The 13,572-nt window shown below is 49.1% G+C and overlaps 1 protein-coding gene across 6 annotated transcripts in view; it reads right to left on the reverse strand.

Annotated features, from left to right (window-relative positions):
* The window catches only part of SLC6A13 (solute carrier family 6 member 13), a 35,016-nt gene extending 22,334 nt beyond the window's left edge, over positions 1–12,682 (reverse strand). For 2 of the 6 annotated variants that reach the window (XM_060190313.1, XM_060190312.1), the window contains exons 1-4: positions 9,024–9,197; positions 6,117–6,336; positions 1,834–1,968; positions 89–229 (exon numbers count right to left, since the gene is read on the reverse strand). In XM_060190313.1, coding sequence (XP_060046296.1) covers positions 89–229; positions 1,834–1,968; positions 6,117–6,336; positions 9,024–9,197 — 670 coding nt within the window. Of the gene's footprint in view, positions 1–88; positions 230–1,833; positions 1,969–6,116; positions 6,337–9,023; positions 9,234–12,537 lie in introns of those variants that run through there. The other 4 variants (XM_016189630.2, XM_007526243.3, XM_060190314.1 and 1 more) reach the window with 4 other exon arrangements.
* Between the last annotated feature and the right edge of the window lie 890 nt (positions 12,683–13,572).

Raw genomic sequence — 13,572 nt, forward strand, 5'->3', positions numbered from 1 at the left:
GGTTACACACGTGTCCCCACAGGGACATGAGCATTGGCTGGGCAGTGGGGACATGCCTCCCCATCCCTGCCCTCCCCAGGGGCTGTACCTGTGTTCCACTCATTGCGGCAGCTGCCCCAGGGCAGGTCCACAGTGAAGCTGCTGACGAGGTAGAAGAGGGCCCAGGCCAGCACCACAATGTAGTAGAAGTTGAGGAGGATGACGATCACCTGGGAGGCGTAGCCAATGCCTGGGGGGTGGAGGGAGCAGGCAGAAGCTAGTCCAGGTGGGCTTTGGGGTCCTCACCCCTTCCCGCCCCACTCCAAAGGCCAGCTGCTTCCTACTGAACCCACCCAGGAGCTGCCCTACACCCTGGCACCCTGCTATGTATGTCTACATGGTGGTGGTGGGGTGTTCCCAATTCCCTCTGTGGGTGCACCTGTTCTGAGACGTTGAATGTTCACTATTTAAAAATTAATTTTGGGAAGGGGGCAGGAGGTAGCACACTCAATAGAACTTTACAGTGAACAAGGATCCCAGTTTAAGTCCCCAGACTCCATCTGCACGAGGGAAGATTCATGAGTGGTGGAGCAGTACTCCAGTATCTCTCCTCTCTCTGTCTCTGCCTTTCTATCTCTCTCTGTCTCTCACCCTCAATCTACAGGAAATTAAAAAGCAAATAGCTGCTGGAAACAGAGAGCTCATGCCAGCACTGAGCTCCATCGATGACCCTGGTGGCCAAAAAAAAAAAGAAAAGAAAATCTATAAATTGGAGATAGCTAAGCAGGGACAGATGGTGACACACCCAGTTGAATGCACACATCACCATGTGCAAGGACCCGAGTTCAAGCCCCTGCTCCCCACCTGCAGGAAGAAGTTTCACAAGCGGTGAAGCAGATCTGTAGTTGTCTATCTCTCCCCCTCACCTCTCAAATTGTCTCTGTACTATCAAATAAAATAGTGGGGAGTAAAAAACAGCTACTAGAAGCAGTGGATTCATAGTTCAGGCACTGGTGGCAATTAAAAAAAAAAAAACGCAAAGGTAAACTGATACATCCACACCATGAACAAAAAATAGGATTGTGCCGTTGATCCAATAGTAATCTGGATGGGTACCCAGGTATCCTACCATGTGAAGAAGTTATCTCAAAAGGCTAAATGCTGTGGAATCCCAGGTCTGTAAATGTCTTAACATGACAACATTATAAAGATGGAGAACCGATTAGAAGTGGTTGGAGTTGGGGATGGTGACAAGGAAGAAGTGTTATGAGGGGGTGTTTGTGGTGATGGCACCTGCTGTGTTTGGATTGTGGAGGTGACCACACAAATCCACACACAGGATGAAACTGTACACACACAAACACACACAGAGACACACACACAGGATGGGTGTGGAGAAAACTAGTGAAATGTGACTCAGACCTGTGAACAGCACCATATCACTTTGCAGCTTTAGGTGTTGTTCTGTCAAGTGTGAGGTGTTCTCACTGGGGACAACTGGGTGCACATGACTCCTCTGTGTCACTTCCACACTGTTTTGTGTTTTTGTTGCCACTTTACTTCAACGGAAAAACATCACAGACTTCCATATGGAGAGAAATAATCAAATCAAACACCCTTTAAACAGTGTGTCAAGATGGTGTGGCAATTGCTGGGGTTTCTATTTGGTTAAGTTTGTTTTTCTCATTTTCCACTGCCTTCTGAAATGACCCCCAGGTTACTGAATGTGATCTGATGGATGAGGCGATCTGCTCAGTGTGGACACCTACGTGAGCAGTCTAACACAGGCACACAGCCTTATGTCCACTGGGCCTGAATTCCCCCCCAGAATAGGACACAGTGCCCACTACTCACCCTCAAAGATGGGGCAGATCTTCCTCCAGGCAGTGATGCCTCCCTGGCTGGTGTACTGGCCCAGAGCTGTCTCCAGGAGGAAGACGGGAATGCCACAGGTGAAGAGGAAGATGAGGTAGGGGATGAAAAAAGCACCTGTGGGTGGGAAGCAAGGGGTTCATCACCTGGCACCCGCCTCCTCCACTGCCCACATTCACTACTTCCTATTACCACCCCTATCCTGCCGGTCAAAACCCCGGGGTGGGGGGAGCAGGCAGACCTACAGGGTACATCTGTCTAGATGTCTAGAGCCATAGCAGAGACACAGGGCCACCACGATGCCTGGGACCTGGCCCACTCGTCTCCAGTAGCTGTGACATCCCCATCTCTACCCACTATCACTGCCTGCCTACCCACCTCTAACCTGTAGCAACAGCTGGGGGCTCATTCAGCCTGAGCCCTGGAGGCTCTGTGTACGGTCTGCCATCAAGGGCTCTCCAAGGAGAGAGTGCTGTTAATATGTTGGGGGACAGACAGCAGGTGGGATCAGGTTTCTAAGATTGATAGGAATGCAGACTGGTGCAGCCCCTGTATGAACTGTATGGAGAACCCTTAAATAAATACAGATGGGATAACCTTATGATCCAGGAATCCCACCCATAGGCATTTATGCAAAGGACATGAAAACACTACTTTGGGACAGGGTTAGATAGCATAATGAAAAGAGATTCTTATGCCTGAGGCGCCAAAGTTCCAGGTTTGATCCCCCATACCACCATAAGCCAGAGTTGAGCAGTGCTCTGGTAAGAGAGAGAAAGAGGAAGAGAGGGTTATGGGGAGAGGGAGAGAGAGAGAGAGAAAGAACACTACTTTGAAGGGACACGTGCACACCTATGTTCATAGCTACATTATTCACAATAGTCAAAGAGCTTAAATGTCCATCAACAGATGACTGGCTAAAGAAGTTATGAGATATACATTCCATGGAACACTACTCTGCAATCAAAAAGGATGATATTGTGTCCTTTGGAACAAAATACATAAATGTAGAGGTGATTACATTCAGCAAAATAAAGAGATGAAAGAAAACTACCGGATAGTTTCACTCATCTAGACAACTGATACACATGAACTTGCAAAAAAGAAAAAAAAAAAAAAAACACAGACGAAAACAATCTGTTTCTATGGCTTTGTGAGAATTTTGGTGATTATCATTGAAAGGGCAGAGGCACAGAACTTCAGTAGTGGATGTGGTACGGAACCACACCCTGTAATCTTACTGATAAATCTTATAGCCCACTATTAAGCACAAGTGAAAAATGGCTGAGAGAAAAAAAAAAAAGCTTTCTGTCTAAGACACCTTTACGCATCTTTCTTCATACTCCTTGGCTGAGACTTATACTGATGGCAGTGGTGCTGGAATTTGCTACAGAAATGACCTCTACTTGCTGGCAAAGTGGACAGGAGTATTCACAAGATGTAGCTACAAGTAGAAGAAACACGCACAGATTATCTTCTCTCTCATATCTGTCTCTCATAATAAAGTTGAAAAGTTGGGTTAGGGAATTGGCTCATTGATACAGTGGATGAAGGAAGCCCCAGGTTCTATCCTCAGTACTACACTATTTCAATAAGCACATAGACAAGTAAATAATATTTACTATCCCAGGTAGATTCTAGAGATTATCTGACTGGGTTTAAAAAAATTAGTGAGCCTCAGCTATATGACGCTTAATATAAATTACTTTTTAATTTTTTATATTTATTTTCCCTTTTGTTGCTCTTGTTTTTTTATTGTTGTTATAGTTATTATTGTTGTTGTTACTGATGTTGTCGTTGTTAGATAAGACAGAGAAATGGAGAGAGGAGGGGAAGACAGAGAGGGGGAGAGAAAGATAGACACCTGCAGACCTGCTTCACCGCCTGTGAAGCGACTCCCCTGCAGGTGGGGAGCTGGGGGCTCAAACCGGGATCCTTATATTGGTCCTTGTGCTTTGCGCCACATGCGCTTAACCTGCTGCGCTTAACCTTCTGCGCTTAACCTGCTGCCCGATTCTCAGTAAATTACTTGTTTAACTGAGAGAGGGGGAGCGAGGGAGACCAGAGCACCACTCCAGCACTTTGCCTAGGTCCTACACGCTACTGCTGAGCACCCCCCCACACAGCTCCCACTGCATGTTAACTATCCAGACATAAATAGGTTACACCTTAAATCTGACAATATGATACTTTCTTTTTTCAAAAGAAAGCTGAACTGTCTATCTGAACAAAAATGATTTTTCAAGATTAAAAAAATGAGTGTGATTCATCATACTGATAAGTGTTAAAAAGACCATTTTCACTTCAGAAAATGCAAAAAAAAGTATTTAGCCAACTCTCTCAGAAAGTGAAAAAGAAAAAAAAAACTATAGCATTACCTTTAGTGGTGACAGACTGGTTAACCCTTAAATGAAGAACAAATCAGTCTGTTCTCACCACTTCAGTGAAACATCATACAGGAGCTCTAGACAGGGAAATAAGCTGAGAAAAGAATTGAAAACAAGCATTGTTTTAATTGGAAAAGAAAGAATGAAACCACCTCATCCACAGAAGACATGGTACTCTATGTAGAAGATTCTTTGAGATCTAAAATAGTACAATGCAAGACGGCTCAGAGTCAATCCAGGCTGGGCCAGGGAGCTCGTCCAACGGTCAAGCACCTATCTTTCATGCATGAGACCCTGGGTTCAATCCCTGGAACCATAAGAAAGCAACAAAGACAAACCCCATGAAGGGTGGAGCACAGCTTTGCATGCACACAGTCTGTTCTTATCTCATAAAAACAAAAGTGGGCAGGGTGGTGGCTCCATGGATAAAACACACAGTTTGCGTGTCTGAGGCAATGTTCAGCACCCAACACAGCACATGCCAGATTGAATCCTGGTGCTTGTGCATGGTAATGTGTGCACTGAATTGGGTGCACACTGCTTGGGGCCCTAAAAGTTTTTCTGTTTGCTTGTTTGTTTGTCTACCAAAACACTGTACAGCGCTGGTTTATGGTGATGCTGGGTACCGAACCTTGGACTTCAGAGCCTCAGGCATGAAAGGTCTTTTGCATAACTATTATGCTGTCTCCCCAGCCCTCTCTCTGTGTCAATCCAAAACAAAGCAAAAAAAAAACAAAAAAAAAAAAACCAGAAACAAAACAAACAAACAAAAAAAAATGCAGGAAGCACTTGATTGCCACTAAGACAAAGACATGAAGTCATACACAATTGGGCCTCTTAAATCCAAGACTTGCCAGCAGTAGGAGGTAGAGAATTCAGTCCTGATGTGAAGTCCTAGGCCTGCCTTCCTTTCCCCCTTCACTCCCATCTGGCCCAAGTGCAGTCGCCAGGTGGCCAGGATAGGGGAGCAATGCAGACACCAAGTGCGTTTTTTTGGTTTGGAGCTAAAATCATGTTGTGGGGAAGGACTTCCTCCAACCAGCCCTCATCAGTGAGCCAGTAATCCCCAGATTGCTCTCCCCTGACCTCTTACCCCTGGCCCCCCTGCCTAAACCACATGCACAAACGTGGCTGCCTGAAGCCATGGAGTCAGACTGATAGGGTGGGAATGAGGGGTGATGACCTAGCATAATGCACCCCAGAGCACCCCACCCTCTTCCACTGGGCTTGTTCAAAGCTTTCCTCTATCCATGCCCCAGTCTGAGAACCACGAAACAAAGCCACCAAACTGACCTGGGGGCAGTTCAGCCTAGTAGAGCACCGCCTTGTGTGCCCAAGGCCCCACAGACTGCAGGTTCAATCCCTAGCAGCCCCTCATGCCAGAGCTGAGTAGTGCTCTGGTCCTCTCACTCATAAAACTAAATAAATAAATAAATAAATAAATAAATAAATAAATAAATAAATAAATAAGTAAATAAATAAATAAATGGAAGGAAGGAAAGAAGGAAGGACTAAACCAGCAGAAAAGGGATCAAACTTCTGTCACTAGGTTCTGTCCTCCTCATCCTCCCCTCATACATGGGGATGAAAGGTCCTGTCACAGAGGCTTCACTCTTCTCTCTGACAGAGAAACAAGGTGAATAAATAAAATTTTAAGAAGAGAAGGGAGGCTGAGTGGTAGTTCATTGGGTTATTGCACATAGTACTAAATGCAAGGACTCACACAAGGATCTGGGCTCAAGCCTCTGGCTCACCACCTTCAGGGAGGGCAGTTCACAAGTGGTGAAGCACACCTTCAAGTGTCTTTTTCTCCCCCTCCCTATCTCTCCCTCCTCTCTCAATTTATCTCTGTCCTAGCTAATAAAATGGGAAACATACCCTCCAGGAGCCGTGGATTCATAGTGTCAGCAGTGAGCCCCAGAGTTAACCTTGAAGGAAAAAGAAGAAGAAGAAAAGGAGGAGGAGAAGGAGAGGAGGAAAAGGATGAGAGGAGGAGGAAGAAGAAAGAGAAAGAAAGAAAGAAAGAAAGAAAGAAAGAAAGAAAGAAAGAAAGAAAGAAAGAGAAAGAAAGAAAGAAAAGAAAGGGCTGAGCAGTGCTCTGATAAAAAGAAAAAAAGAAGAAGAAAGGAAAAGAAACAGAGAGAAGTTGAGAGGGAAGGGGGAGTTAGAGGAGAGAAGGGCATCAACAAAATGGTTCTACCACTCCTAAAGCTTCCCCTTCAGGTGAGGATCGAGGGCTTGAACCTGGCATGGTAACATGTATACTCAACCAGGTGTAGCACTGCCTGACCCCCCCCCAAGAAAATATTTTTTAATAATGCTAATAAACTTTGTTAGAGATTAAAAGAGAGAGAGAATGACGTGTCAGGGCCACTGAGCTATGGGAAGGACTCTGCTTTGCTGGTGAGGCTAGGAGAGCTCAGGGAAAATGGTAAGGCTGAGCCACTGAGAAAACAGAGAGACAGAGAGACTCACAGACATACACATGCACACCCAGAGACACACGCAGAGCTAGGTCCCTCCATGTGCATCCCCCCTTCCCAAGCTCAGATCCCTGGAGGCTGAAGGTGACTTCGACTCCAGAGGCCCCAGGACACACCCACAGCTCTCCAGCTGCCATCTGTCTGACAGTCCTTCTGCCAGGGGAGAGGAGGAGGAGGAGCAGGCCCACTGGGCCAGGGGAGAGGGTGGGCTGTAGGCAAGGAGAACACGTGCAAGACCTTGATGAAGGGGGCACCCTGGACAGAGCACTGGCTTTCAAGAGTGAGGTCCTGAGTTCAATCCCTGACATCACATGTGCCAGGATGATGCTCCAATTCTTTCTGTGTCTTAATGTATAAATCTAAGACAAAAACACCTTTAAAGTAGATGGTTAAAGCCAGTTGATCACTGGTGCTGTGGATGAAGCATTGAACTCCGAAGTCTGAGGTCTTGGGTTTGATCCTGGGTATCACATGTAATAGAGTGGTGCTCTGGGTCTCTCTTTCTTTCTTTCTTTCTTTCTTTCTCTTCCCATCTCATTTATGAATGAGATTTTAAAAATCTTTTTTTAAAAAATGAAAAAATAAAGAGAACTTGACCACATCTGAGACTCCTAAAATGTCTCCACAGTCCCTCAGAACCAGCCTGCTGGAAGGCAAGGTGGGGGGATGTCCCAGAAGTCACCCTCTCATCCCCTGATGGCCAGCCCCACAAGCACCCACACAAAAGCAGAGGACAGTCTCTGCTTCCTGGGCCCTTGGTGATGCCCAAGTCATGGCACCATGTGCCCAGACAGCAACAGCACAAAGCCCAGGACAGAGCTCAGCTCCAAAACTGAGGGCCCCTGCTCTGGCCACTCCCCTCTGTCTGATAGTCCCCTCTGCACCCTTGTCCAGCCCCCTGGCTGCATGCACCCCTGCTAAGCACCCACACACACACACACACTGTCCCCCTCTCCTTGATTCCACAGCGGCTTGGGGAAAGCTACTTCCTGCCACGTGAATGGCTAAGCAGTTCACCCAGTGCCAGGTGGTGTCCCCCTTGATCCCCGCCAACCCCTCTGTGCCTGCCAGGAAAGAGCTGTCTGCATTCCACAACCAACCTGTGGGCCAGCAAGGGGGTGACCTCAGGTGGCTGCCTGAAAATTCTAAGAAGAACCCCCCCCAAACACTCCTACCCCTCTGGAAAAGCCCAGTGGCCTCCAGCCTGCTGCTCTAACTGTGACCCACCACCACCACCACCCCCACACACATACACATTGCCTATGAGAGCTGACTTCCCAAGGGAGGTTCCTGCTCCCTAAAAAGGTATAGGTGCCTGCATGAAGCCCACACACACACACACACACACACACACACACACACACTGTGTGGGAACAAGCAGCCCCCAGTAAAGTGATCTAGGGAAGAAAGGGAGGGAGAGAGGGGGAGAAAAAATGCTTAACTGTGTGGCTACAGTAAAACACAATTTGTAGTTGTTGATTTTTTAAAAAGGAAAAAAGGGCATCACCATACTTTTGGGGGTGCCCTCTATTCCCCTTCCACCACTCCATGCTGTGAGCTCTGTCTGGGCCATCCTGCTCTGGGGGACATGGGGAGACAGCTGTGACACTGGAAGGCAGGGCGACACCCAGCCAAGCAGTCCTGCTAAGGGGCTGGCAAGGGTGCACACGACAAGTTCTGGGGGCAAGGGGAAGAGCCCTGACCGTGTAGGGGCAGCAGTGGGAGGCTTGGGAGTGGAGGGGAGCAGAGGAGAGCAGAGGAGCCCCCCAGCCTTGGCAGCAACAGCACAGTGGGGTCCCTAGCCCCCTTCACCTCTGACCTCCTAGGCCTGCAGGGCAGGGTTCAGTCACCAGCTCAGGGTCCCTCACAAGCCATGTCCCTCTGTCCTTGTGTGGCCGTGAGAACCTGGGGCCCTGAAGTGTCCCTAAGACTGGAAGGGTCCCAACTCCACCTTCTGTGTGTGGATGTGGCACCCCAGGTGGGCAAACATGGAGTCCTCCTCCTCCTCCCCCTCCCCCTCCTGCTGCTCTTCATTCTCTTCCTCCTCCTCCCTCTCCCCCTGCTCCTCATCGTCACCCTCCTCCCCCTAGCCCTCACCCTCTTCCCTTCCTCCTCCCTTCCTCTTTCTCCTCCTCTTCCCTGTCCTATTTCTCCTTTCTTCTCTCCCACCACCCCTAGCTCTCTCCCTCCCCCTCCTTCTCCCTCCCCAGTCCTTCCTCTCCCACTCCTCCTCACCCTTCTACTCCTAGTTCTCCCCCTCCTTCCCCTCCTCCTGAGCCCTGGGCTTCCTTGCTGCTCTCACCTCCCCCGTTCTTGTAGCAGAGGTAGGGGAACCTCCAGACATTGCCCAACCCGATGATCTCGCCTGCCACAGACAACACGAACTCCATCTTGTTGTTCCACTGGCCCCGCTGCAGAGTGCCGTCATCTTCCTCCGCCTTTTCCATGACTGGGAACACTGGCTTGCTCTCCCCATTGCTGGCTGTGCCCGAGACCCGGCTGTCCATGCCACCTGGGGACCAGCAGGGCACTGTCATTGTCACTGTGGGGACGCATCTCTTCCCTCCCTAAAAATCCCCAGAGACTGACAAGTGATGAGTAATCACATACATACATAGTGGAATACTACTCTGTCATAAAAAAAGAATGAGGTTGCAGCATCTGGGACCAGATGGCTGGCACTGGAGGTGGATATGCCTCATGAAATAAGAAGTGCCGATGGTCTCACTTCTGTGTGGAGTATAAATGATCAGACCAATAAACTTGGAAAAACTGATCACCAAACTATCTTTCTCTGAGGGGCTAGGCAGTGGTGCCCTGGTTGAGCACATATGTTCTAATATGCGGAGACCCAGGTTCAAGATCCCTAGTCCCCACCTGCAGGAGGGGTAGATTCATGAATGGTGAAGCAGGGCCGCAAATGAGCATGGTTTGTTTTGGTAATATGAAAATAAAGGCCAGTTAAAAAAAAGGGGGGGATTAGCAGTAGTGCAGTGCGTTAAGCGCACATGGCTTGAAGTGCAAGGACCCGTGTAAGGATCCGGGTTCGAGCCCCCAGCTCCCCACCTGCAGGGGGGTCGCTTCACAAACAGTGAAGCAGGTCTGCAGGTGTCTATCTTTCTCTCCCCTTCTCTGTCTTCCCCTCCTCTCTCCGTTTCTCTCTGTCCTATCCAACAACAATGACATCGATAACAACAACAATAAAAATAACCAGAACAATTATTAAAAAAAAAAAAGGCAACAAAAGAGAAAAAAAAAAAAAGCCTCCAGAACCAGTGGATTTGTGGTGCAGGCACCAAGCCCTGGCAATAACCCTGGAGGCACACACACACACAAAAAAGAGATCCAGGAGATAGTTCATCCGGTAGTAGGCGCATCTTACTGGGCACAAAGCCCTGCATCCAAGTTCTGGCACCCTGTGAGAGCACCATGGCACCGAGGGATGCTTCAGGACAGTGTTTCCTCCCTCCCTCTCTGTCACTTTCTCCTCTCTCTCTTTCTCTGTATTTGAAATAAAAATAACAGAAGAAAAAGACTCTAGAGTGGTGAAATCACGTGTGCAAGGACCCCTAGTAACACAAATTTAAAAAGTAAAAGAAAACATTCAGACCTGAGAGCAACTGGGTGCACCCAGGAAACCTGGGTAAAGTTATGCTCATCTCTCTCTGAACCCTACATGAAAAGAGAGATGAACTCTGGGCATTTGTTTGTTTTGGTAATAACGAATGAAGAATCAGGGGCTAGGCATATGTTTCTGTGAAGAAAGACTTGGGTTCAAGCCCCCAGTCCCCACTTTCGGGGGTAAGAGTCACAAGTGGTGAAGTAGTGCTAGAGGTGTCTCTGTCCTTCTCTACCTCCCCCTCCCTTCTCAATTTCTCTCTGTCTCTACCCAACAATAAATAAATAAAATATCTAAAAATCAGTGAATAAGGGGGCTTGGTGGTGGCACACTGGGTTAAACACACATAGTATGAAGCACAAGGACCGGCATAAGGATCCCAGTTCTAGTCCCCAGTTGCCCACCTGCAGGGGGAGTCACTTCACAAGCAGTAAAGCAGGTCTGCAGGTATCTATCTTTCTCTCTTCTTCTCTATCTCCCTCTCAATTTTTCTCTGTCCTATCCAATAAAAAGGAAAAAAGTGGCTGCAGGAACAGTGGATTCATAGTGTAGGCACCAAGCCCCTGGAAGCAAAAAAAAAAAAAAATCAGTGATTAAAGAGCCATAGTTTTAAGTCTTCTGTTGCTGGCAATGCATAATTCCAAACTGTCTGACTAAGGATGAGACTGTGTGGGGCTCACATGCAGGGAACCACAGCACTGGGCTAAGGACAGTGGCCTAAGAGCAGAGCTAAGCACCGCCCCTCCTCCCCCACCCCCTCCATGAGGCACAGCCACAGCCACTAAGGGATGGTCAGCAGAGGTGGACACACCAAGCAGGCCTGAACCTGAGCTCCTGGGGTCACATGGACTGCCTGAGTTTGTCATCCTAACGACTTTCTTCCAAAGCCGGGGAGAAAGCATGATGGTTCTGCAAAAAGCCTCTCCTGCTTGAGACTCTAAGGTCCCAGGTTCAATCCCTAGCACCACCATCAGCCAGAGCTGAGCAGGGCTCAGGGAAAGAGAGAAAGAAAGAAAGAAAGAAAGAAAGAAAGAAAGAAAGAAAGAAAGAAAGAGAGAAAGAAAGAAAGAAAGAAAGAAAGAAAGAAAGAAAGAAAGAAAGAAAGAAAGAAAGAAAGAGAAAGAAGAAAGGGGAGGGAAAGAGGGGGGGAAGGGGAGGGGAGGAGAAGAGGGGAAGAAGGGAGGAGAGGAGGAGAGGGGAGGGAAAGAGAGGAGGAAAAAAAGGGAGGGGAGGAGAGGAGGGGAGAAGAGGGGAAGAGGGGAGGAAAAGAAAGGAGGGGAGGAGAGGAGGGGAGGGGAAAAGAGGAAAGCTAGGTAGAGGGGTGTCAAGAGAAGGCTATGAAAATCTCTCCTGCTCCAGGGCCTATCAGGGTGCAGAAAGCTGGAATAGAGCAGGCCCCTCACTGACAACTCCAGGGCTGAGGAGAGACCCCCCCACACACACATCCCTTTCCTTCCTCCCCAAAAAGGCTATCCAGCTGTGGGCACTGGTGGAGTCCTGCTGTTGCCACCTCCCCCCTGTGGCCTCCCCCTCCAGGCCTATCAAGCTGCCAAGTCCCCGAGAAACAGTGACCCCAGGGGGTTCAAGTCAGCTGTGCTGCACCTGCCTGACTTCAGGGAAATGAATGGTTACTCTGAGCTTCCTGGCTCCTCTGTGGCGGTGACATTAACTACCATCAGTCCCAGCACTGCCATGAACCAGAGCTGAGCAGTGCTCTGCTCCCAGCCCACCCCCAGAAAAGGTGAGAATGATATTAGATGATGCATGTGCACACACACACACACACACACCACTATAATTCCAGGTAGTGTTCTATGCAGACACATGGACATGAGACCACTCTGTGAAAGAAGCAGATGTTTACCTCCCTTCAGCTCCATCAAAGCATTTATGTCATTTTCTCAGAATTCAACCCAGACCTTATGGGTGTCAATCCAGGGCTTTCCTCCCCAGGCCACCCAGACCTCATGGGTGTCAGTCAATCCAGGACTTTCCTCCCCAGGCCACATTCCCTCTCCACTCCTGGCCACCCTGGGGGCCAGAAAGTCCAGGAGAAATAGCTGCTTTTTTTTGTACCCTTTTCTGTGCGAAATGGATTTATAAGGAAAGAACCAACAGGCCTCTGGCCACAGTTCCTCAGGACCCCACCAGCTGCGGGGTGTCCCAGACTGAGAGGAGAGAGAGAGAGAATCCTTACCAGTGAAGCTGCTGCCAGCGGTCCACAGTAGAAAGAGCTGTTGGGGGCCCTGGGGCTATTTAAAGTGTGGCTCCCCTGCTCCTCCCTGTAACCCTAGACCCAGCCCAGCCTCTCCTCCCCTCCCCGCAGAGCTCCAGGGAGTAACTCCAGGCCTGGGGCTTGTGCACACCCCAGGCCACTTGCCCTGGGCCCCACACTGCTCCTCCTCTGTGGCTCAGGGTTTCTGGAACCTTCCTGTGGCCACCTGCCCCCCCACCACATACACACACAGGCCACCCCTCCCCAGCCCCTGGCTGTCTCTGAGTCTCCAGGAATGCCTGTGCCCTTTGGTCGAGCAGGCAGCACCATGTGCACTGACTCACAAGTCCACCAGGACCCAGAGTACAGAGGGGTCTGACAGCAAGAAGAGGCTTGTGGGCCTCAAGGAGAAGAAGAGAGTGCTCAGGGCCTGGGGGCGGTGCCTGTGGAGGGTGGTGTTGGGGGTGGGAGGCAGAGTGGGGGCAGCTTCCACACTGCCTTGTGAGCTGCATTGTTATTTGGATTTTCCAAGAATGTGCTCGAGTTCAGTCTTCAAATCAATGTTTAAACAAATAAGGCAAAGAGCCAAGGCTGGAAATAGAGCAAAAGGTGAGACTTGGGACTCTCATGCCTGAGGCTCTGAGTTCCCAGGTTCGAGCCTCTGCACCACCCTCAGTCAGAGCTGAGCAGGGCTCTGGTGAATCAGTCAATCAATCAGTAAACAAAAAGAGGGCCAGGCAGTGGCACACGTGGCTAAGTGCACAAATTACCATGTGCAAAGACCCAGGTTCAAGTCCCCACTCCCCACCTGCAGGGGGGAAGCTTCATGAGCAGTGAAGCAGTACTGCAGGTGTCTATCTCTTCTTCTCTATCTCCCTCTCCCCTCTCAATTTCTCTAGACCTATCAAATTAAAGTTAAAATCTTTATAAAAATAGCATAAATTCCCCACCTGCAGGAGGCTCACTTCACAGGCGGTGAAGCAGGTCTGCAGGTGTCTATCTTTCTCTCCCCTTATC

Source organism: Erinaceus europaeus, chromosome 4 (assembly GCF_950295315.1).
Source record: "Erinaceus europaeus chromosome 4, mEriEur2.1, whole genome shotgun sequence".
NCBI classification, from domain to species: Eukaryota; Metazoa; Chordata; class Mammalia; order Eulipotyphla; family Erinaceidae; genus Erinaceus; species Erinaceus europaeus.